The following is a 22,168-nucleotide window of genomic DNA, read 5'->3' as shown; positions in this document are numbered from 1 at the left end:
CCAGCATGTGTTCTATCTTTGAGAATGATCCATGAGCATTTGAGAAAAAGGTGTATCCTGCTGTTGTGGGGTGTAATGTTGTATAAATGTCTGTTAAGTCTAGGTCAATTATTGTATTATTCAGATTCTCTGTTTCTTTATTGATCCTCTGTCTATATGTTCTGTCCATTGATGAGAGTGGGGAATTGAAGTCTCCAACTATTCTGGTAGTTGTGTCTGTTTCTCTTTTCAGTATTTTCAGTGTTTGCCTCATGTATTTTTTGAGCATTCTGGCTCGGTGCATAAATATTTATGGTTGTTATGTCTTCTTGTTGAATTGTTCCTTTTATTAACATAGTGTCCTTCTTTGTCTCTTTTAACTGTTTTACATTTGAAGTTTAATTTGTTGGATATTAGTATGGTTACTTCTGCTCTTTTCTGGTTGTTATTTGCATGAAATATCTTTTCCCAGCCTTTCACTTTCAACCTGTGTTTATCCTTAGTCTAAGACGTGTTTCCTGTAGACAGCATATAGATGGGTTCTTTTTTTTAATCCATTCTGCCAGTCTATGTCTTTTGATTGGGGAGTTTAATCCATTAATATTTAGTGTTATTACTGTACGGGTAATACTTTCTTCTACCATTTTGCCTTTTGGATTTTACATGTCATATCTAATTTTTCTTCTTTTTACCTTTACTGAAAGCCTTCCTTTCTACACTTTTCTCCACACCTCTCTATTCTGTCTTTTTGTATCTGCCTCTAGTGCTCCGTTTAGTTTTTCTTGCAGAGTCAGTCTCTTGGGCACAAATTCTCCCAGTGATTTTTTTGTCTGAAAATGTTTTAATATCCCCCTCATCTTTGAAGGACAATTTTGCTGGGTACAGAATTCTTGGTTGGTAGTTTTTCTCTTTGAGTAATTTAAATATATCATCCCACTGTCTTCTCACCTCCATGGTTTCTGTTGAGAAATCTATGCATAGTCTTATTGGGCTTCCCTTCTGTGTGATGGATTGCTTTTCTCTTGCTGTTTTCAAGATTCTCTCTCTTTGACCTCTGATGTTCTGATTAGTAAGTGTCTTGGAGTATGTCTGTTTGAATCTATTCTGTTTAGGGTATGCTGCACTTCTTGGATCTGTCATTTTAAGTCTTTCATAAGAGTTGGGAAATTTTCAGTGATAATTTCCTCCATTTGTTTTTCTCCTCCTTTTCCCTTCTTTTCTCCTTCTGGGACACCCACAACACGTATATTTGTGTGCTTCATATTGTCATTCAATTCCCTGAGTCCCTGCTCATATTTTTCCATTTTTTCCCTATATTTTCTTTTTCTTGTTGGATTTCAGATGTTCCGTCCTCCAGTTCACTAATCCTATTTTCTGCCTCTCGAAATCTAACATTGTAGGTTTCCGTTGTTTTTTTCATCTCTTCTCCTGTGCCTTTCATTCCCATAAGTTCTGTGGTTTGTGTTTTCAGTCTTTTGATTTCTTCTTTTTGTTCATTCATTGCCCTCTTTATATCCTCCCTCAGTTCATTGATTTGATTTTTGATGAGGTTTTCCATGTCTGTTTGTACATTCTGAATTAATTATTTCAGGTCCTATATCTTATATGAATTGTTGGTTTGTTCCTTTGACTGGGCCATATCTTTAATTTTCCTGGTGTGATTTGTTTTTTTTGCTGGTGTCTAGGCATTTAATTACCTTAATTAGCTTATTCTGGAGATTGTTTTCACTTCTCTTACCTAGGGTTTTTTTGCCCGATGACTTTGTTTTTCTATCTGTTCTTTGACATTCAGTTCAGCTTTTTCTGGACCACTAGCTTAGGTTTTGTTTAACAGAGGAGAATTTTTCAGTTCTTGTTTTCTAGTTTCTTGCCCTGCCTGTATGGTGCCCTCCCCCCCCCCACCACCCCACCCTTAGGTCGGTCTACTTAGGTATTATAGACCCCAGCCGGATTTTCCCAGGCCAAACCGGCCTGTCAGGGGAAGAGAGTCCCCTGCATTTTTTTTCCCTGAGGGTGAGACCCAGCAGGTTGGAAGACTTTCCTATGAAGTCTCTGGGCTCTGTTTTTCTTATCCTGCCCAGTATGTGGCTCTTCTCTGCCTTCAGGTCCCATTGGCATAACGGTACCTTTAACTTTGGCACACTCTCCCTGCTGGGGGTGTGGTGGAGACAGAGGAGAGGTTGTAGGCTTGTTTTAATGGGATGGGTTCAAATTACCAAGCCCTGGGGTCTGAATTCCTTGAGGGAGGGATTCCACCTGAGTTGGGCCTCACCCCTCCCTGGGGAAGGCACCAGCTCCAGACAAGCTCTCAAACAAGCTTTTTCTGCCTATGCCTGTTGCAGTTGCAGCCTGAGAAGCCTTGCCGCTGTATCCAAAGGCAGTCAAGCCTTTGTAGAAACACAGCCACAAAAACCTCTGTTTCTTTTTGTTTTCTTTTTTCATCAGCCCTGCCTGCTTGGTGCAGTGGCGAAAATCAGCGATCTCCACTTTGACCAGGTTCACCTGAGCTGGGGGCCTATTTTTTAGTAGTCAGAATTTGTGAATTAATTACACACTTGAAGGTTAGTTGCGCTCAACCCCTGCTGCTGGTAAAGTCTTTCCTTTTCCCTCTGGGAAGCAGCCTGTGGGGGAGGGGTGCTGCGGTGGCTTGGGGAACTCACGGTTCTGGAGGGGCCCACATCCTGTCCCACTGGTCTGGACTGGGGTTCGCTGTGTGTCTATTCACTGACATGGCCCCAGGAGCTGTTCTCTACTGTTCCTAGTTATTTAGTAGCTGTTCTGGAGAACGAACTAAATCCCAAACCTTGCTAAGCTGCCATCATGGCACCTCCCCCTTAAGGACACTGATTTAATGACCAGTATCCTCAAGAAACAACTGATTTTGAATGTTAATTTTGTACCCTGCAACTTTGCTAAATGTTTATTAGCTTCAGTAGCTTTCTTGTGGAGTCTTTGGGATTTTTCCCGTATAGGATCATGTCATTTGTGAATAGGGTTAGTTTTACTTCCTCCTTTTCAATTTGGTTGCCTCTTGTTTCTTTGTTTTTAAACGTTTTATTGTGGTACTGTATATACAATTAAGTTAACCACTTTCAGGCGTACAATTCAGGGTATTGATTACTTTCACAATATTATGCTGACATCATCAATATCTATCACCCAAGCTTTTTCATCCCCTCAAACAAAAACTCTACCCATTAAGTAATAGTTCCCTTTTCCCTCCTCATTCCCTCCCCATCCTAGCCCTGGTAACCTATAATCTACTGTCTGTCTTTATGTAATTTGCTTATTCAAGATATTTCATATAAGCCTTTTATTTCTTTTCTTGCCCAGTTGTTCTGAATAGAACTTCAAAAACAATGTTGAATAGCACTGATGAAAGCAGACATCCAGTCATTCACAGATGAGTGTGACATCACCTGTGGGTTTCTCACAAATGCCCCCCTCCCAACTTGATTCATTTTTGTGGCCAAATAATATTCCATTGTATTTTTATCAGTGGATGAACATTTAGGTTGTTTCCCTTTTTGGCTATAGAAATTATGCTGCTCTGAGCCTTCATGTACAAGTCTTTGTGTGCAGCCACATTTTCATTGCCCTTGGGTGCATATCTAGGAGGGGAGTTGCTGAATCCTGTGCTCACCTTCTCAAGAAACAGCTAGACTGTTTTGCACCATATTCCATTCCCACTTATAAAGTTATTATAAGTATTTTAAACCCCATTTTGCATATGAGAAATTGAGGCACAGATTAGCTAATAACCTCTTACCCCATTTATCCCCATCCCCACCTCTCAGTGCCTGGGGGCTAGGCCCAGGCAGTAGCCATGCCTGGAGCCTGTGGTTGCTGTGGTGAGCTGAAAAGTGCACTGAGCTGAGGTGAGCTTGAGACAAGAGGCCTGGAGTCCAGTCCCCTTCCTGTGCCTCTACTGGCTGGGCCTGTGGACCTATGGGCCTGTTTGTTTGGCTGCAAGTTGGTGGTGGTGGTAGTGATGAAGCCATGTACTGGGAAGGTGACCCCTGTGTTAGACCCACTGCATTTACATTGTGCCAGGCCCTTTGCTAAATGTCAGCTCCACTTGGCTTATTCTGTGCTCACAGTAGCCCTGTGCAGTGAGGGAACTTCTGCTCAGGGAAGTGAGCAGGTGACAGAAGCAGGACCAGAATCCAGCCCTGTCTGGTTCCAGACCTTATGGACTGTGGTGGGTGAGCCTGCCCCTGCCCTGGCCCTTCCTGAGGGCTTGGTCTAGACCATAGCTGTGCCCGAGGCTGTGTTTCTGCTCCCACTGCAGCCCCCTCTGCCCTTTCTTCCCGACCAGCCTAGGAAGCAGGGCAGAGCCACTGTGTTGCTATCTACATGGGCTCTTATGAACTAATTCTTTCCTTAGACTAGAATGTAACTGATCTGAAATGATCCCAGATAGGTGGAGCTGACCTTCCACATGCCCACATCTCTACCAGGCTTGTTCCACAGACCTTAGAGGTGCCAGGCAGTAAAGGCCAGTCCTTTGTGAGAATGGGGCTACATGTGGCCCAGCTCACCCATAAGGATAGTGTGGTGGAGAAAGGAAAGAAAACAAATCTGCAAGTGCTGACATGGAAAGGTGTCTTAAGTGTGTTAGGTACAGAGAAGTAGGTTTAAATTGAATCCATTTATGTGAAGACACTCATCCACCTGAGGAAGCTGAGGTCCAGAGAGGGCTTTGGGCTGGCCATTGCAGACCAGCTCTTTCATCTTTTTCCGATTTTTTGTTAAAGAAGAGTTCATACATGTGATAAAGTACAGAGAATGGTGGAATGAACTCCCATATGTCCATCACCCAGCTTCGGCAATGAATAATATTTTGTCATTCTTACTTTCCCTCTTTGCTTCCTTGTGGATTCATTTAACTTGACTTTCTGCCTCTGTATGGCCTGTAAACTGGAAATGAGAACTCAGAGCCTGCTTTTTATGCCCACAGCAGTGCCCCTTGGGTTACTAGAACCTACTCGGCAATGTGCACAGAGACTGTTGTGGGTTACTAGAACCTACTCGGCAGTGTACACAGAGACTGGGTTCCTGTTGCTTAGGCTTGTCCCCTGGAAGTCAACAACATCCTGAAAGTGCCCTTTGGAAGGAAGCTAGCCCATGAGAAACAGGGCTGCAGGCAAAGGCCAGTGGTGGAGCCTTAGGGAAGGGCCAGTCGAGGGCTGGGGTTCTTTGGTCTCTGCTTGGAGTGGGAGGGTGGCTGGTGATTCCTGGCTGGAGTCCCCAGAGCCCAGCTCTGGTCAGGGTAGACTGACAGCTCGCTTCCCCTTCAGTACCCTGTGCGCCCGGCCTCAATGACCTACGATGACATTCCACACCTCTCAGCCAAGATCAAGCCCAAGCAGCAGAAGGTTGGACTCGGGTGGGAGTGGGGGCAGTGGAGGGTTGATGAGGGTGGGAGCTGGTAGAGGCATGGGGACAGCCCTTTGGGGACTGGAAGCCCAGAGAAGGAGCAGTTGCAGCACTAGGAAGAGAACCAGCAATTTGCAGGGCCTTGAAAGCCAAAGCAGAAAAGTTTTCAGAAAGCAGGGTGGGTAGCTCCAGAGTAGTCAGGGAGGGGAGAGGCTTAAAATGAATTAGAGAATAGGATCAGGTGTGTGTGGAGCAGGGGCCATAGACACTTGTTCATAGGACAAGGCAGGGGAATGGAGATGTGGAAAGCAGGCCAGACATGAGAAAAATCCAGTGTCTAGAGGGGAGTGGTAGAGAGGGGGTTGGGGAGAACCTGAGACACAGGCCCTGGACACAGATACCTGCAGCTTGAGTCTCCCAGTGCCACAAAGAGATGCTCTTCTGGTATTGCCAGTTGTGCTGATTTTTCAAGAGACACTGGAAATAAGAGTATTTATGAGAAGTCTCTTTGTTTTTAAACATAGACACTTAGGTTAGATCTTTGGGAATAAAGATGGAGACAAACAAAACACATGAACTCCCTCTAAAAGCACTCTGGCATTGCTCTTAGTGTTTGGGTTTGTAGCCTTGTGGGATTTACTGAAGCCTGGGGACCCTGGGAGGGACGTGTATCGGTCCCTACTTCTGAGCAGGGACTCATGTTAGGAGGTTGCTCTGCCTTAAGGTCTTCATAGCAGGGGGTGGTGCTTGGTGCCTCCAGGTAGAGCTTGAGATGGCCATCGACACCCTGAATCCCAACTATTGCCGCAGCAAAGGGGAGCAGATCGCACTGAATGTGGATGGTACCTGCGCTGATGAGACCAGCACATACTCCTCGTGAGTTCCCTGGGCCCCCATCCCTCCTCGATTCTCTATGGTCAAAGTGAGGATCCAGAAGACACCTGGTCCCTCTTCCCTACTGGTGGTTGCCTCCAGGGTCCCAGCCTTGACATAGCAAGCCTAGTGCAGAGTCTTCCTGGCATGGGAAGCTTCTTCCCTCCTAAGGAAGCCCTTTGACCAAGTTCTTTCTGGGATCTAAAGGAAAACTGGCCCTGGGCATGTCCACAACTGGATGCCCCTAGCTCCCTTCCAAGGCAGATGTGGTTGTTGGTCCTGTGGTCTTGGGTGTCGATGTTTGGGGTGGAATGGCCTGGAGTTTCCTTCCCCTTGACAGCTGGTTCTCCCGCTGCTCCCAGGAAGCTGATGGACAAGCAGACCTTCTGTTCTTCCCAGACCACCAGTAACACATCTCGTTATGCGGCCGCGCTCTACAGGAAAGGTAACAGTCTGGACGCTAGCCCAGGCGGCGGTGGCTGGCAGCACCCTTTGGGTGGAAGGGAGACACTGCCTCACCAGGGATCCTGCTCCTGCCTCCTCCAAATGCTAGACACCCACAAGTGCAGGGGTAGGGCCAGCATAGAGAGGGCCAGGGTGCCATATGAGGATATAGGACCTGGGGTGCTAGACCTCTGCACACTGTAAGAGAACCCAGGATTCTGCTTTTTAAAGTTGGCAACTAACTTAAGTTAAAAAAATAAAATGTCCCTTTCTTCCCTCGGCATTAACCACAAGCACACGCACAGGGCTAAGCACATTGTCAGGGGGCTGGAATTGGTTCTTGGGCTCTTGTGGCTTGACACTGCCTGACCCATTGAGAACGGGGCTTCAAGGTCTGCACCTTCCTGGGACACAGACACAGACTTGCACACAGCATAGCATAACTTTTGGAATAGGTGATAGAAGCTTTTTTTTTTAATCTTTTTTTAAATTTTTATTAATAAAACCAATCAACATACAATATGAACATTCTTTTTTTTCATCACATAGTTGTATATTTATCATCATGATCACTTCTTAGAACATTTGCATCTATTCAGAAAAAGATATTAACAAACAGAAAAAAAAACTCATATGTACGCCATCCCTTACCCTTCCCATTCATTGATCACTAGCATTCCAATCTACTAAATTTATTTTGACATTTGTTCCCCCTATTATTTATTTATTTTTAATTCGTATGTTTTACTCATCTGCCCATAAAGTAGATGAAAGAAGTGTCAGACACAAGGTTTTCACAATCACACAGTCACATTGCAAAAACTCTATCATTATACATCCATCTTCAAGAAACATGGCTACTGAAACACAGCTCTACAGTTTCAGGCAGTTCCCTCCAGCCTTGACTGAAAAGGTGATATCTATTTAATGTGTAAGAATAACCTCCAGGAAAACCTCTCAATTCTGGAATCTCTCAGCCATTGACACTTTATTTTGTCTCATTTCTCTCTTCCCCCTTTCGCTCGAGAAGGTTTTCTCAATCCCTTGGTGCTGATTCCAGCTCATTCTAGGATTTTTGTCTCACATTGCCAGGAAGGTCCACACTTCTGGGAATCATGTCCCACATAGACAGGGGGAGGGTGGTGAGTTTGCTTGTTGTGTTGGCTGGTGAGAGAGGCCACATCTAAGCAACAAAAGAGGCTCTCTTGGGGGTGACTCTTAGGCCTAAATTTTAAGTAGACTTGACCTATCCTTTGTGGGGTTAAGTTTCATATGAACGAACCCCAAAACTGGGGGTTCAGCCTATAGCTTTGGTTGTCCACACTGCTTGTGAGAATATCAAGAATTCAACTTGGGGAAGTTGAATTTCTCCCCGTTCTCACCATTCCCCAAAGGGGACTTTGCAAATACTTTTCCACTCACTGATCGAATCACTCTGGAATTTATTGGGGCTCACTCTGGACAAACCAATAAAATCTCATGTCCTACCTGAGATTCCAAGTACTTAAGGTGTTCAATCAAACTATCTATATAAGTTATATTAGGAAATGTGCTAGTCAAAATATAAATTTTGTACCATGTAAACATTTTTTGCTTTAGTCTCACACATAAGGTGAGATTAATTACCATCTGTTTTCAGCACCCTGCAATAATGACATTCCTTTGTTCTTCCTCATACAAATAAATTTTTAAAATTTGTACATTTAGTCACTATTATTATATACTCTAGGCATTCCTAGATTATACCATGTCAATCTTTAACAGGTAGAAGCTTTTTTAATGCAAGGTTCTTATGACCCAGCAATTCCACTTCCAAGTATCTACCCAAGAGAAATGAAAATATATGTCCACACAATAACTTGTATGCCAATATTTATAGCAGAATTACTCATAATTAGCTAGAAAGTGGAAATAACGCAAATGCCTGTCAGCTGATGAATGATACATCCATTCAGTGGACTGTTATTTGGCCATAAAAAGAAATGAAGTTCTGACACACGAACCTTGAACATATTAAGCTAACCGAAATAAGCCAGTCCCAAAAGGCCACGTATTGTATCATTCTGTTTGTATGAAATGTCTAGAATTGGCAACTCTATATAGAGAAAATATGTTAGTGGTTGTCCAAGGATGGAGGTGAGAGAGTGGAGAGTTACTTCTGATGGGTATATGGTTTCTTTGTGGGATTTGTTGCGAATAGTTCTAAAATTAGATTGTAGTGATGGTTGCACAACCCTGTGAAATTACTAAAATGAATTGAATTATATCATTTAAATGGGTGAATTGTATACTATGTGAGTTATATCCCATTAAACCTGTTAAAAAATACAAGGTACTTAATTTATTAAGGGTTTAGAGTTTATGAAGCAATAAATGAAATTAATTAGAATACTTAGGACATGGAATAGAATCCAAACTAGTGTTAAGGAAATGTGGTCTTCTAATTTGAACTGATGTCTCAAGGTTATAGTTCTATATAGGCATGCCTCTTGCAGCCAGTACCACTTATTTATTTATCCCTTACCATGAGCATTGTGTCCCTCCTGGAGCCCAGAGAGCTTCCTCAGAGCCTCTTACACCCTTAGCACACTGATGTCTTCTCTTTCTAGTCTGCACTGACTTAATAGAAGTTGATTGTCTTTGCACTGCCTCCCAGTGAAAAATTATGTGTGTTGTCTGCTTCATAAGGAAGGTCATAATCTTGGTCAGAAGCCACAGAGAAAATCCTCCCTCTCTTTGCAGGCTCTTCTCCAGCCACATTTGCACTATTAGACTTTTTAAAAGGATGGGTGGGATTGTGATAGGGAGAGGTAGGAGGTTAAAAAGGACAGGGTGTCTGGGGGTAGTCAGAGTGAAGGCCTGGAGGAGAAGAGCAGGGTGTCTTTGATACAGATGAGTTAGGCAGTTTAGCTGGAGAGGTAGAGTGGTCTATGGGAGCGCGGGAAGGGCCTTGAACACTTGACAAGGGATTGGAAAGTGGGTTTGAGCAGAAGAACAGCTAGTCAGAAGCTCAGTTCATGTCCTAACCCAGGTGTATGCAGCAGGGCCCACATAGGGGCTGCGGATGGCCTGACCTGGTAGCCCCAAGCCCTAGGATCTAAGGCTGGACAGGGAACGGAGGTGGTTTGGCTATGTGCCTTGGCTTCAAGATCTCTGAAGAAGCTCCTTGGAGCCAGGCTGGGTGGTCAGCCAGTTCCTAGAGTCAGACCCAAGCCCTCTTCCTCCACCAGGTGAGCTCCACTTGACACCTTTACATGGCATCCTGCAGCTGCGACCCAGCTTCTCCTACCTGGATAAGGCAGATGCCAAGCATCGCGAGCGGGAGGCGGCCAATGAGGGTGAGCTCTGGCTTCTTGGCCCTGCTGCTTGTCTGTTTGTCTGCATCTTGGCAGGATAGGAGGGTTGGTGGTGAGAAAAAGTATTGAAGAAATTGGACTTGGTCTTTAGGGCACCAGTACTCAGACCAGGGAGGAATATCTTTAGGAACATAGAATTTGGCTTCATGTGAGAGTGGTGAGTGCTTGCAGAGGAGTGGTTGGAAGGTTTGGGTTCTACTGTGGCTTTGCTGCTGAGTAATCAGATGACCTGAGTTAGCAGGTAGGACAACTGGCTTCCCCTCTCTGGGCTACATTTTCTTTCATTTACTTCTCTCGACTTATCTTACCAACCTATTTTCCTATCTACCTATCTGTTTTTATGGGAGATGTGTGAGTGAGAGTCAGTGGACCTTGTACAAATACTCAAATAATCCACAAGATAAATGATGGAAATCACGTCTCCCACCTTGTCTCCCACTTCCTAAGTACCCATCTCCAGAGGAACCATAGTTAGCACCAGTTTTTTTGTGTGTATATATGGTGTGTGTTTACACAGATGTGCGAATGTGGCAGGTCCCCTTGTAAACACAGATGACATGAAATTTATATTTTCTACACTTTTCTGCAAAGATGAGACTTTTTTTTAAGAAAATCTTTTTTATTAGTAAAGTTGTAAGTTTATAGAAAAATCATATATAAAATAGAGTTCCCATGTACTACCTTATTATTAATACAAAGGGAAGGCCTCTTTGACCTACACTGTCATTTTTGAGGTTGTTCCACATTAGTACAAAAATAACCTCCCTCATTCTTTTCGTAGTATTAGTTGATTATCGAGAAAGACAAGAAGATATGGCAGTTGAGCCTGTGAGCTCTGGAGCCAGGTTTCTTATAACTAGCTATATGACCTTGAGCATGTTACATCAGTTCTGTGCCTCAGTTTCCTCATATCCTCAGAGAGGAATGGTACCTACCGCAAAATGTTCTGAGTTCTAAAGGATTAGTGTGGATATGCTCCAAACAGTGCCTGGCTCCGAGTGTGCCCAGTGCATGTGTTGTGACTGTGGCTGCATCCCGTCATGGGGGTGTGTCCAGATCCTCTCACCTTTCCTGGTGGATGCACCTCTAGGTTTCTTTTCCTCTTCTTCCTTCACATGGTGAACTGTACTGAACATCCTTCCCTGTATATAGACTGTTGTGCTCCTGTTGCAAATATAACTGAAGCATAAAAATTCCATAAGGAAAATTTTGGGGCTGTGTTTTCCCCACCACAAAATGAGGCTATAGCTTCTGATTTCACAGAGGCGAGTTTTAAGTAAAAGTGCACTCAGAAGGGTCTAGAATCTATGAAGCTCTTTACCTTTATTTGGTGTGTATTTTCTTTATCTCTGATTCACTGCTTGATTTTTGTCCCCTTTCCTCGGCTATCCCCAATAACCTGTTATGTAGCCACACAATGGAATGCTGTGCACAAGTGTTACAATGGGCTGTACATGTGAGCTAACAGGTAAAGAAATCCAATTCACAGAACACTGGGAAAAAGGCAGTTCACAATAGCTTTATGATGTGTGGTGTGTGAATATGATGTATGGTATGAATCTTTACCTTTTTAAGAATAAAGATTTACATAATGCAAAAGGAAGTAGAAAAACATGCATTAAAATAAGAATGCTGATTGCCTTTGAGCTATAAGGTTCATTTGTAACAGTGTTCTCTTTGGTTTATATTTTATTTCCTACAATTCATTTATTCATTACTTGCATTTAAAAAAAAAGAAGGAAAAAATTGGGAGCAGAAATAGTCTTTTAAGTACTTAGATGTCTAGGAAAAACACAAACTGTTATTTGACTTATGCTAGGATTTCTCAACCTCAGTACTGATACTTTGAGCCAAATGATTGGTGGGAATGGGGTGAGATAGGGTCCTGTGCATTGCAGGATGTTTAGCAGCATCCCTGGTCTCTGCCCACCAGATACCAGTAGCCCACCCTGTCTCACCCTGGCCCCTTGTGACAACCCAAAGTGTTTCTAGATCTCCAGACCTTTAAGAGGTCACATCTTCCCCAGTTGAGAATCACTGGTTGATGCAGCTTCCACTGTCTAGGAGAATTCACAGATGCCTCTTTCTTGAGGCCCTCCCCGGTGGGTGGGGCTGGGAGCTCTTCCCATGTGGGAAGTTTGGGTCTCTGCTAGAGGCGGCAAGGCAGGGGCTTGTCTTTCTTGCAGCAGGAGACTCTTCGCAGGATGAGGCAGAAGAAGATATCAAGCAGATTACGGTGAGCTCTGGCCCCAGGAGAGAGGGCGTAGCCTGGGAGGCAGCAGGGCAGACTTTGTGGCTCAGCTGTCCAAGAACACCAAGGGGTAGGGAGGGACCTCCTTTGGAACTTTCCTGCTAGACTTCCTGGCAGGAATAACCTCACCTCTGCTCAGCCTCCATGTACTCAGCTGTACCCTGGACACCACCCCTGTTTGTCTCTAGAACCTGGGACCCTGAAGTGAGGCTGGAATTACCTGGGGGGAGGAAGCTAGGCTTCAGGAGGCCCGCTGAATCCGCAGATCTAGTTTCTGCCCTGAAGCCCACATGCTTCATGGAGCCAGAGTTCCCCTGTTAGTTAAATGTGTAATTCTCTATTTTCATAGTGTACAGATAGAGTTTCTATTTTAATGGTCCTTTTATTTTAAATATTACTAGAATACTGACCTTCCAGTTACCATTGATGAAACCCCCTATCCCCATCCCATTTAGGCGTAATTAGGTTAACATGAGCCTATTTAAAGAAAACTGTGCCACGGCTAAGGATGCAGGTGTACCTGGCCTGGCACAGTGGGGAGGGATGTCTGTGGTTGAAGATGGGCAAGTACTGCATAGTAGATGTGAGAGGTGCCCTTAGTTAACTCCCTTCCCTCGGGGCCTCACTGCCTTTCATGTAACAAGGCATTCTGAGGGCTGTGTGCTGAAAAGACCCTTCTGGCTTTGGCACCTCAGGATTCTATAATCCGGCCAAGGTGTCTGTGCCTTTCGTGGGAAAGTGAGTCAGGGTGGGGGTTTGTCAGGACTCTTGAGTAACAGAAACTCGAATCAAACTGGCCTGGAATTTGTTGGTCGCTGGTACTGAAAAGTTCAGGGGGCAGTTCAGGCATAGCTGGGTTCAGGTGCTCAGACCCTGTCATTGAGACCTGGTTTCTCCATCTCTGGGTTGTCTTCCTCTGTAATTCTTTTTCTCAGATAGGATGTGTCTCCAGCGGTGGAGAGAGTTGTCCCAGTGGCAGGCTCATATCCTCCCCACCTCCAAGGTTGCAGGGAAAAGGAACATTCTCGTTCTTCCCGCTGAAGCCCCAGTGGCTCCTAGGGCCAACTGGTTGTGAACCAGCCCCTGTGACTAAGACAACTAGTGCCCTGATGAGCGGGTTTGAGTCACTTGCCTACTCTTGTAGCTCTGAAGATATAGAGGTAGGGGTGGGGTGGGGGCAGTTAGGAGTTTGCTTCCCTAAACCAAGGGAGAAATGGGTGTTTTTCAGAGGAAAATTGGGGGGCACTTAACAGTGGAAGGGAAAATGGATTGGACACCATGCAGGCAACAGCAAAAGGTAGCAGGTTACACAGGGATATGCAGTTAAAACTAAATATGAAAGTCCTACCTATGTCGGGGAATGAAGAGGGAGATAAGGAGTGGAGAGTGCCCCAGACCTGTTGTCTGGTCTCCTGGGAGGGCTGGAACGGCAGCTTCATGCCCTATTCCCCCAGGTCCGGTTCTCACGGCCCGAGTCTGAGCAGGCCCGCCAACGCCGCGTGCAATCCTACGAGTTCCTGCAGAAGAAGCATGCTGAGGAGCCCTGGGTCCACCTGCATTACTATGGCCTGCGGGTGAGCTGCTGGGGGCCTGGGGGAGATGCACAGCACCCAGGCAGCCATACAAGGAGGCCTTGGCGTCTCACCTTTCATTGATAGTTCAGATTCATCTGTTGCTACTTGACAATACCAAACGGAGAGAGAATTTAAATACTGTGGACGATTTGTCCTTCCTTCCAGCCATTGTACTTTGTGTGTACTCAGTGGGCGGAATGTGAGAGCAGAGCTGGGATCCTGCGGTTTCCCTGGTAGGCAGGGGTGGTCTCTGCCTCCCACCCCCACCCCAAGTGTGAGCATCGTGCTGGGCTCCGAGGGGGTCTGGTGTTTGATTATTTATTTGTCATGCATTGTGGGCCCTGAATACAGACCATGTACTCCATCAAGTGTTCCATTGAACAGTTGGCCACTAGCCTGTACCCCGAATTCATGGTATACCTTTCCAGGGTGATGTACCATACTTGGATTTCATGTCGTGGGTTGACTTCAGAATCTACTCCTTGAGATGTGTATTGAGTCAGGGAAGCAATTTGAAAATTAACTCCCCAAAATACCAGAACCTAGGGCTCTGTAACTTTTGGAGGAGGAGCAACTCCTGATTTCTCTGGAAGCTTCTTGGAAGAGGTTTGTTTTGACAGAGCCTTAGACTTAGGAACAGACAACCAGAAGCTCCACTGTTTCTTAGCATGTGACTTTGGGCAAGTTACCTAACCTCTCGGGACCTGGGCTTCCTTATCTGTAAAGTGAGAATAACAATAGTAGTATGTGCCTCATGGAGTTATTTTGAGGATGAAGTACTTTAGTATATGTACAGCAAACTGAGCTTGCCACACAATAGGTGCTCAATAAATACTGGCTAATATTTCTGTCATTAGTTGGTGTTCCTGCATTATAGAACAGAGTGCTGAATCAGGGGGTGCTGGGGCTGTGAAACGTCTTAGGTTGAGGTCTTGTCCCAGCGGCCCTGAGGGCCATGCATAGGAAGGTAGACATGATCAGGTGGCAGGCCTTAGAGCAGGGCAGCATGTGGGCGACCGGTGCACAGGTGGCAGAATGTGGGAACTGGGTGGTAAGGGGGCCTGTGGGTGGCCTGGGTGTGGGGCTTCTGCTGAGGCTTACCACTCCCCTCTCCTCCCCTCTCCACAGGACAGCCGTTCAGAACATGAGCGCCAGTACCTGCTGTGCCAGGGCTCAGGTGGGGTCGAGAACACGGAGCTCGTCAAGTCACCCAGGTGGGATGGGCTGCCCTCTTCCTGGTGGCTGAGTCTACACCAGCCCCCACAAGGTTCTCTGTGGTTCAGGGGCCTCTTTCCTTCCAATCCTACCTGGAGACAGTGGCTCCTCCTCTAGTATGCAAGAGGCGTTTGGGGGCCCATTGTCCTCTGGCAAGGGCCAGGAGGTGGGCTGGAAAGGGCGTGCTCCTTCTCTTTCTGTGGGAGCTATTTGTCTGGTGGGCCCAGGCCACTGGGGTGCACTGTGGCTGATCCCTGGTCCTCTCCCCACAGTGAGTACCTCATGATGCTGATGCCACCCAGTCAGGAGGAGGAGACGTAAGTAGGGTGGGCTGGACCCCCTCAGGCCCCCTTGGCCGCCCTCCTCTAACCTATCTCCTGTGCTTTCAACAGAGACAAGCCCGTGGCCCCCAGCACCATGCTGTCCATGGCCCAACTGCGCACACTGCCCCTGGCCGATCAGATCAAGATCCTGATGAAGAACGGTGGGTGGCACCTCTGCCCTCCTGGGGACCCCAGCCCTGCCCCCCTAGGGAAATGGAATCTTTGGGGCAGACTAAGGACAGAGGATGAGGCAAGGACACCCTGTGACCCAGAGCCTCCCTGCCCAGCTCTGTCCTTGTGTGGAAAGATCGGATTCCAGCCCAGTGAGGGGCTCCTTCCGACAGACTTGAGGTCCCCCAGCTTCAGTGTCCCTTCTCTGTGAGCTTGGGTCCTCTGCTAACCTTCAGGGCTTCAGTTGTGCTTCTGTAAAAGGGACTAATGATGGTTCCTTGGATGAGGCTTCAGAAGGGCTTGGCACGGAGCTTTATTGGAAACGCAAACTGCAGTCATTTCTATCCTACGGGCGTCTTCACTTGTGCTATTTCATGGCCGCCTCAGCCTGCCCGCATAGGAGGGCTGTGACCTGCAGGGAGCCTGTGCTGGTCACTGGCAGGCCTGGCACCCCTTAGATGCCAGCATGTGAGAGTCTCTGGGTGCCTGAGGTGAGGTTAGCTCCTGCTGTGCCCGGGGCTGCTGCCTTCCTGAGAGGGCTCGGGGCCTTCCTCCACCCAAGGATGGGGCAGCTGAGCACGGGGCTCGGGAGCCAGATGTCCTCAGTTCAAATGCTGGCTCTGCTGTTTACTAGCCTGGCATTCTTGGGTGAGTTTTGCAACCTCTTTGGGTCTCAGCTTGGCCCTCTGTATACTGGCAGTAGTCACCAAGTCTCACTAGGAAGGTACCTGGAAGGGTCCTGAGAGATGATGCCCGCAGGTGGCAGCCTGATGTCGTTAGGATTATTTACATTCTGGGGTTATTATGTGAGCTGGAGGTCATGCAGACTCTTGCTGGGGAAGAGAGAAGGGCTCAGACCCCTCTTACCTTGTGTAATGTCCTGTGTGTCCTCCTCAGTGAAGGTTATGCCTTTTGCCAACTTGCTGAGCCTGCTGGGCCCCTCTCTGGACTCCGTGGCTGTTCTGCGAGGCATCCAGAAGGTGGCGATGTTAGTCCAAGGAAACTGGGTTGTGAAGAGGTAGGTTTATTTTGTATGTTTTGTTTTGTTTTTTTAATTTTATTTATCATAGAAAATCTGCCATTTTAACTATTTTTGAGTACAATTCAGTGATATTAATTAAATTTACAATATTGTACTACTGTCACCACCATCAATTAAGATTTTCTGTCACCCCAAACAAATCTGAACCCATTACGCAATAGCTCTCCATTTACCTTCTCTCCTCTGGTAAACTCAATCTACTTTCTGTCTCTATGAATTTGCTTGTTCTAGATATTTCATATAGTGGACCCCTGGCTTTCACTTAGCAAGTTTTCAAGGTTCACCAATGTTGTAATATTTATCAGAACTTCATTCCTTTTTGTGCTGACTAATATTCCATCTTATGTATAAACCACATTTTGTTTATCCATCTATCTGTTGATGGACACTCGGGTCGCTTCCTCCTTTGGGCAATTATGAATAATGCCACTGTGAACACTGGTCTATAAGAATCTGATTGCATCCTTGTTTTCCATTCTTTGGTGTATGTATCTAGGAAAGGAATCAGTTGGGTCATATTTAATTCCGTGTTTTAAGTTTTTGAGGAATGGCTAAACCATTTTCCACAACAGCTGTACCATTTCACATTCCCACCAGCAGTGCACAAGGGTTCCACTTTCTTTACATCTTTGCCAATACTTGTTAGTTTCTGTTTTAAATAATAGCAATTCCAGTGGTTGTGAAGTAGTACCTCATTGTGTTTTTGATTTGCATTTCCCTGATGCCTAGTGATGCTGAGCATCTGTTCACGTGCGTCTGGCCATTTGTGTGTCTTTGGAGAAATACCCATTCAAGTCTTCTGCCCATGTTTAAATTGGATTGGTTGCCTTTTTGTTTTAGGAGTTCTTTATATAGTCCAGATATTATCTGTAGTCTCTTTTAATGGGAGTACTTAACCATTTAAATTTAGTGTAATTACTGATAGTTTGAGTATTAATCTATTATAGTGCTTTCTGTTTTGTCCTGCCTGCATTATATTTTTAATTCTTGTCTTCTAGGTTGATTCTCTTTTACTGTTCCATTTTTTCCCTCTAAATAACTTGGAAGTTATTTTCTCACAACTCTTTTAGTGATTACCTTACAAATTTCAGTGTATGTTCATGACTTATCACAATTTAATGTTAATTGCTGCTTTTACCTTCTTTTAAGACAACTCAAAGACCTTAGGATATTTTATATATATCCTCCCAACTCATATGCCATTGTGTTTGTATATTTTAGTTTTCTACATTTTAAAACCACAAGACATTAAATTACCTAGTAAATATTCCTTAGATTTAGTCACATATTTACTTTTTTAGTTTGCTCATCATTCCTTTCTGCTTCTCAGTTTTTATCTTGGGTGGTTTCCTTCTGCCCAAAGAATGCATGAAATGCTTCCTTTCTTACAGGTCTGCTGGTGATGAGTTTCCTTGGGTTTTTGTCTAACTGGAAATGTCTGTTTCACCTTTGTCCTTGGAGGATATTTTTACTAGGTATAGAATTCTAAGCTGGCTATTTGTCTCTTTGAGCAGGTTGATATAATTTCATTATATTCTTATATTTCTTGTTTCTGTTGACAAGTCAACTGTCAGTCTAGTTGTTGTTCCTCTAAAAGTGATCTACCTTTTTAGCCCTCTGACTGCTTTAAGATTTTCTCTCTGCTTTGACTTTCCAGTTTCATTAAGTGGTGTCTAGGAGGTGTCTTTTCTGGGATTTGCAGGTCCGAATGTATTGCTTGATGTCTTTTAGTAATTTCTCTTCTCCTGGGACTCCCCCACTAGCCTGTCAGTTTTACAGGGGTAGCAGCGGTCTGTTTCGGCTCTCCCTGACATCCCTAGTGCCAGGTGTAATGGCTGCCCACAGCAGCTTCTTGGTAAAGACAGTGTAACTACATTTTTTTTTTTAAAGCATTTCCATTTAATGATTTATTAAACGTAATACCGTTAAATCTAAAGTACTGGACACATTGTCAATATATTTACTCCCTATCTATAGATTACTTTGTAGATTATACATAATCGATTTTTTTTTATCTCCAAGTAGCTTTTTCTTAGTCATCTTTTTTTTTTTAGGTAGTATTGTGCTGTCCATTTTTTATTTTTTTTTTATATTTTTTATTTTTTTAGAAATCATACCATTCTACATATGCAATCAGTAATTCTTAACATCATCACATAGATGCATGATCATTGTTTCTTAGTACATTTGCTTCGGTTTAGAAGAACTAGCAATACAACCGAAAAAGATATAGAATGTTAATATACAGAAAAAAAAATAAAAGTAATAATAGTAAGAACAAAACAAAACAAAACAAAAACCTATAGCTCGGATGCAGCTTCATTCAGTGTTTTAACATGATTACTTTACAGTTAGGTATTATTGTGCTGTCCATTTTTGAGTTTTTGTATCTAGTCCTATTGCACAGTCTGTATCCTATCAGCTCCAATTACCCATTATCTTACCCTGTTTCTAACTCCTGCTGAACTCTGTTACCAATGACATATTCCAAGTTTATTCTCGAGTGTCGATTCACATCATTGGGACCATACAGTATTTGTCTTTTAGTTTTTGGCTAGACTCACTCAGCATAATGTTCTCTAGGTCCATCCATGTTATTACATGCTTCATAAGTTTATCCTGCCTTAAAGCTGCATAATATTCCATCGTATGTATATACCACAGTTTGTTTAGCCACTCGTCTGTTGATGGACATTTTGGCTGTTTCCATCTCTTTGCAATTGTAAACAACGCTGCTATAAACATTGGTGTGCAAATGTCCGTTTGAGTTTTTGCCCTTAATTCCTTTGAGTAGATTCCCAGCAATGGTATTGCTGGGTCGTATGGCAATTCTATATTCAGCTTTTGGAGGAACTGCCAAACTGCCTTCCACAGTGGTTGCACCATTTGACATTCCCACCAACAGTGGATAAGTGTACCTCTTTCACCGCATCCTCTCCAGCACTTGTCATTTTCTGTTTTGTTGGTAATGGCCATTCTGGTGGGTGTGAGATGATATCACATTGTGGTTTTGATTTGCATTTCTCTAATGGCCAGGGACATTGAGCATCTCTTCATGTGCCTTTTGGCCATTTGTATTTCCTCCTCTGAGAGGTGTCTATTCAAGTCTTTTTCCCATTTTGTAATTGGGTTGGCTGTCTTTTTGTTGTTGAGTTGAACAATCTCATTATAAATTCTGGATACTAGACCTTTATCTGATATGTCATTTACAAATATTGATTCCCATTGTGTAGGCTGTCTTTCTACTTTCTTGATGAAGTTCTTTGATGCACAAAAGTGTTTAATTTTGAGGAGTTCCCATTTATTTATTTCCTTCTTCAGTGCTCTTGCTTTAGGTTTAAGGTCCATAAAACTGCCTCCAATTGTAAGATTCATAAGATATCTCCCTACATTTTCCTCTAACTGTTTTATGGTCTTAGACCTAATGTTTAGATCTTTGATCCATTTTGAGTTAACTTTTGTATAGGGTGTGAGATATGGGTCTTCTTTCATTCTTTTGCATATGAATATCCAGTTCTCTAGGCACCATTTATTGAAGAGACTGTTCTGTCCCAGGTGAGTTGGCTTGACTGCCTTATCAAAGATCAAATGTCCATAGATGAGAGGGTCTATATCTGAGCACTCTATTCGATTCCATTGGTCGATATATCTATCTTTATGCCAATACCATGCTCTTTTGACCACTGTGGCTTCATAATATGCCTTAAAGTCAGGCAGTGCAAGACCTCCAGCTTCATTTTTTTTCCTCAAGATGTTTTTAGCAATTTGGGGCACCCACCCCTTCCAGATAAATTTGCTTATTGATTTTTCTATTTCTCAACAATAAGTTGTTGGGATTTTGATTGGTATTGCATTGAATCTGTACATCAATTTAGGTAGGATTGACATCTTAACTATATTTAGTCTTCCAATCCATGAACACGGTATGCCCTTCCATCTGTTTAGGTCTTCTGTGATTTCTTTTAGCAGTTTTTTGTAGTTTTCTTTATATAGGTTTTTTGTCTCTTTAGTTAAATTTATTCCTAGGTATTTTATTCTTTTAGTTGCAATTGTAAATGGGATTCATTTCTTGATTTCCCCCTCCGCTTGTTCATTGCTAGTGTATAAAAATGCTACCGATTTTTGAATGTTGATCTTGTAACCTGCTACTTTGCTGTACTCATTTATTAGCTCTAGTAGTTTTGTTGTGGATTTTTCCGGGTTTTCGACGTATAGTATCATATCGTCTGCAAACAGTGATAGTTTTACTTCTTCCTTTCCAATTTTGATGCCTTGTATTTCTTTTTCTTGTCTAATTGCTCTGGCTAGAACCTCCAACACAATGTTGAATAATAGTGGTGATAGTGGACATCCTTGTCTTGTTCCTGATCTTAGGGGGAAAGTTTTCAATTTTTCCCCATTGAGGATGATATTAGCTGTGGGTTTTTCATATATTCCCTCTATCATTTTAAGGAAGTTCCCTTGTATTCCTATCTTTTGAAGTGTTTTCAACAGGAAAGGATGTTGAATCTTGTCAAATGCCTTCTCTGCATCAATTGAGATGATCATGTGATTTTTCTGCTTTGATTTGTTGATATGGTGTATTACATTAATTGATTTTCTTATGTTGAACCATCCTTGCATACCTGGGATGAATCCTACTTGGTCATGATGTATAATTCCTTTAATGTGTTGTTGGATACGATTTGCTAGAATTTTATTGAGGATTTTTGCATCTATATGCATTAGAGAGATTGGTCTGTAGTTTTCTTTTTTTGTAATATCTTTGCCTGGTTTTGGTATGAGGGTGATGTTGGCTTCATAGAATGAATTAGGTAGTTTTCCCTCCAGTTCGATTTTTTTGAAGAGTTTGAGGAGAGTTGGCACTAATTCTTTCTGGAATGTTTGATAGAATTCAGATGTGAAGCCGCCTGGTCCTGGACTTTTCTTTTTAGGAAGCTTTTGAATGACTGATTCAATCTCTTTACTTGTGATTGGTTTGTTGAGGTCATCTATGTCTTCTTGAGTCAAAGTTGGTTGTTCATGTCTTTCCAGGAACCCGTCCATTTCCTCTAAATTGTTGTATTTATTAGCGTAAAGTTGTTCATAGTATCCTGTTATTATCTCCTTTATTTCTGTGAGGTCAGTAGTTATGTCTCCTCTTCCATTTCTGACCTTATTTATTTGCATCCTCTCTCTTCTTCTTTTTGTCAATCTTGCTAAGGGCCCATCAATCTTATTGATTTTCTCATAGAACCAACTTCTGGCCTTATTGATTTTCTCTATTGTTTTCATGTTTTCAATTTCATTTATTTCTGCTCTAATCTTTGTTATTTCTTTCCTTTTGCTTGCTTTGGGATTAGTTTGCTGTTCTTTCTCCAGTTCTTCCAAGTGGACAGTTAATTCCTGCATTTTTGCCTTGTCTTCTTTTCTGATATAGGCATTTAGGGCAATAAATTTCCCTCTTAGCACTGCCTTTGCTGCGTCCCATAAGTTTTGATATGTTGTGTTTTCATTTTCATTCGCCTCGAGGTATTTGCTAATTTCTCTAGCAATTTCTTCTTTGACCCACTCGTTGTTTA

The 22,168-nt window shown here is 43.6% G+C and overlaps 1 protein-coding gene across 2 annotated transcripts in view; it reads left to right on the top strand.

The window, feature by feature from the left end:
• POLR3E (RNA polymerase III subunit E) overlaps positions 1 to 22,168 on the top strand; it is a 70,534-nt gene that overhangs the window by 26,622 nt on the left and 21,744 nt on the right. The window contains exons 4-13 of one of the 2 annotated variants that reach the window (XM_077141572.1): positions 5,280 to 5,357; positions 6,119 to 6,234; positions 6,594 to 6,676; positions 9,906 to 10,013; positions 12,221 to 12,267; positions 13,737 to 13,856; positions 14,985 to 15,070; positions 15,344 to 15,388; positions 15,464 to 15,555; positions 16,463 to 16,583. In XM_077141572.1, coding sequence (XP_076997687.1) covers positions 5,280 to 5,357; positions 6,119 to 6,234; positions 6,594 to 6,676; positions 9,906 to 10,013; positions 12,221 to 12,267; positions 13,737 to 13,856; positions 14,985 to 15,070; positions 15,344 to 15,388; positions 15,464 to 15,555; positions 16,463 to 16,583 — 896 coding nt within the window. Of the gene's footprint in view, positions 1 to 5,279; positions 5,358 to 6,118; positions 6,235 to 6,593; positions 6,677 to 9,905; positions 10,014 to 12,217; positions 12,268 to 13,736; positions 13,857 to 14,984; positions 15,071 to 15,343; positions 15,389 to 15,463; positions 15,556 to 16,462; positions 16,584 to 22,168 lie in introns of both variants that reach the window. The other variant, XM_077141571.1, reaches the window with a different exon arrangement.

The sequence above is a fragment of the Tamandua tetradactyla genome, chromosome 23 (assembly GCF_023851605.1).
Source record: "Tamandua tetradactyla isolate mTamTet1 chromosome 23, mTamTet1.pri, whole genome shotgun sequence".
NCBI lineage: Eukaryota > Metazoa > Chordata > Mammalia > Pilosa > Myrmecophagidae > Tamandua > Tamandua tetradactyla.
The sequence above is the reverse complement of the archived record's forward strand: the minus strand, read 5'-3'. Positions and strand labels throughout refer to the sequence as shown.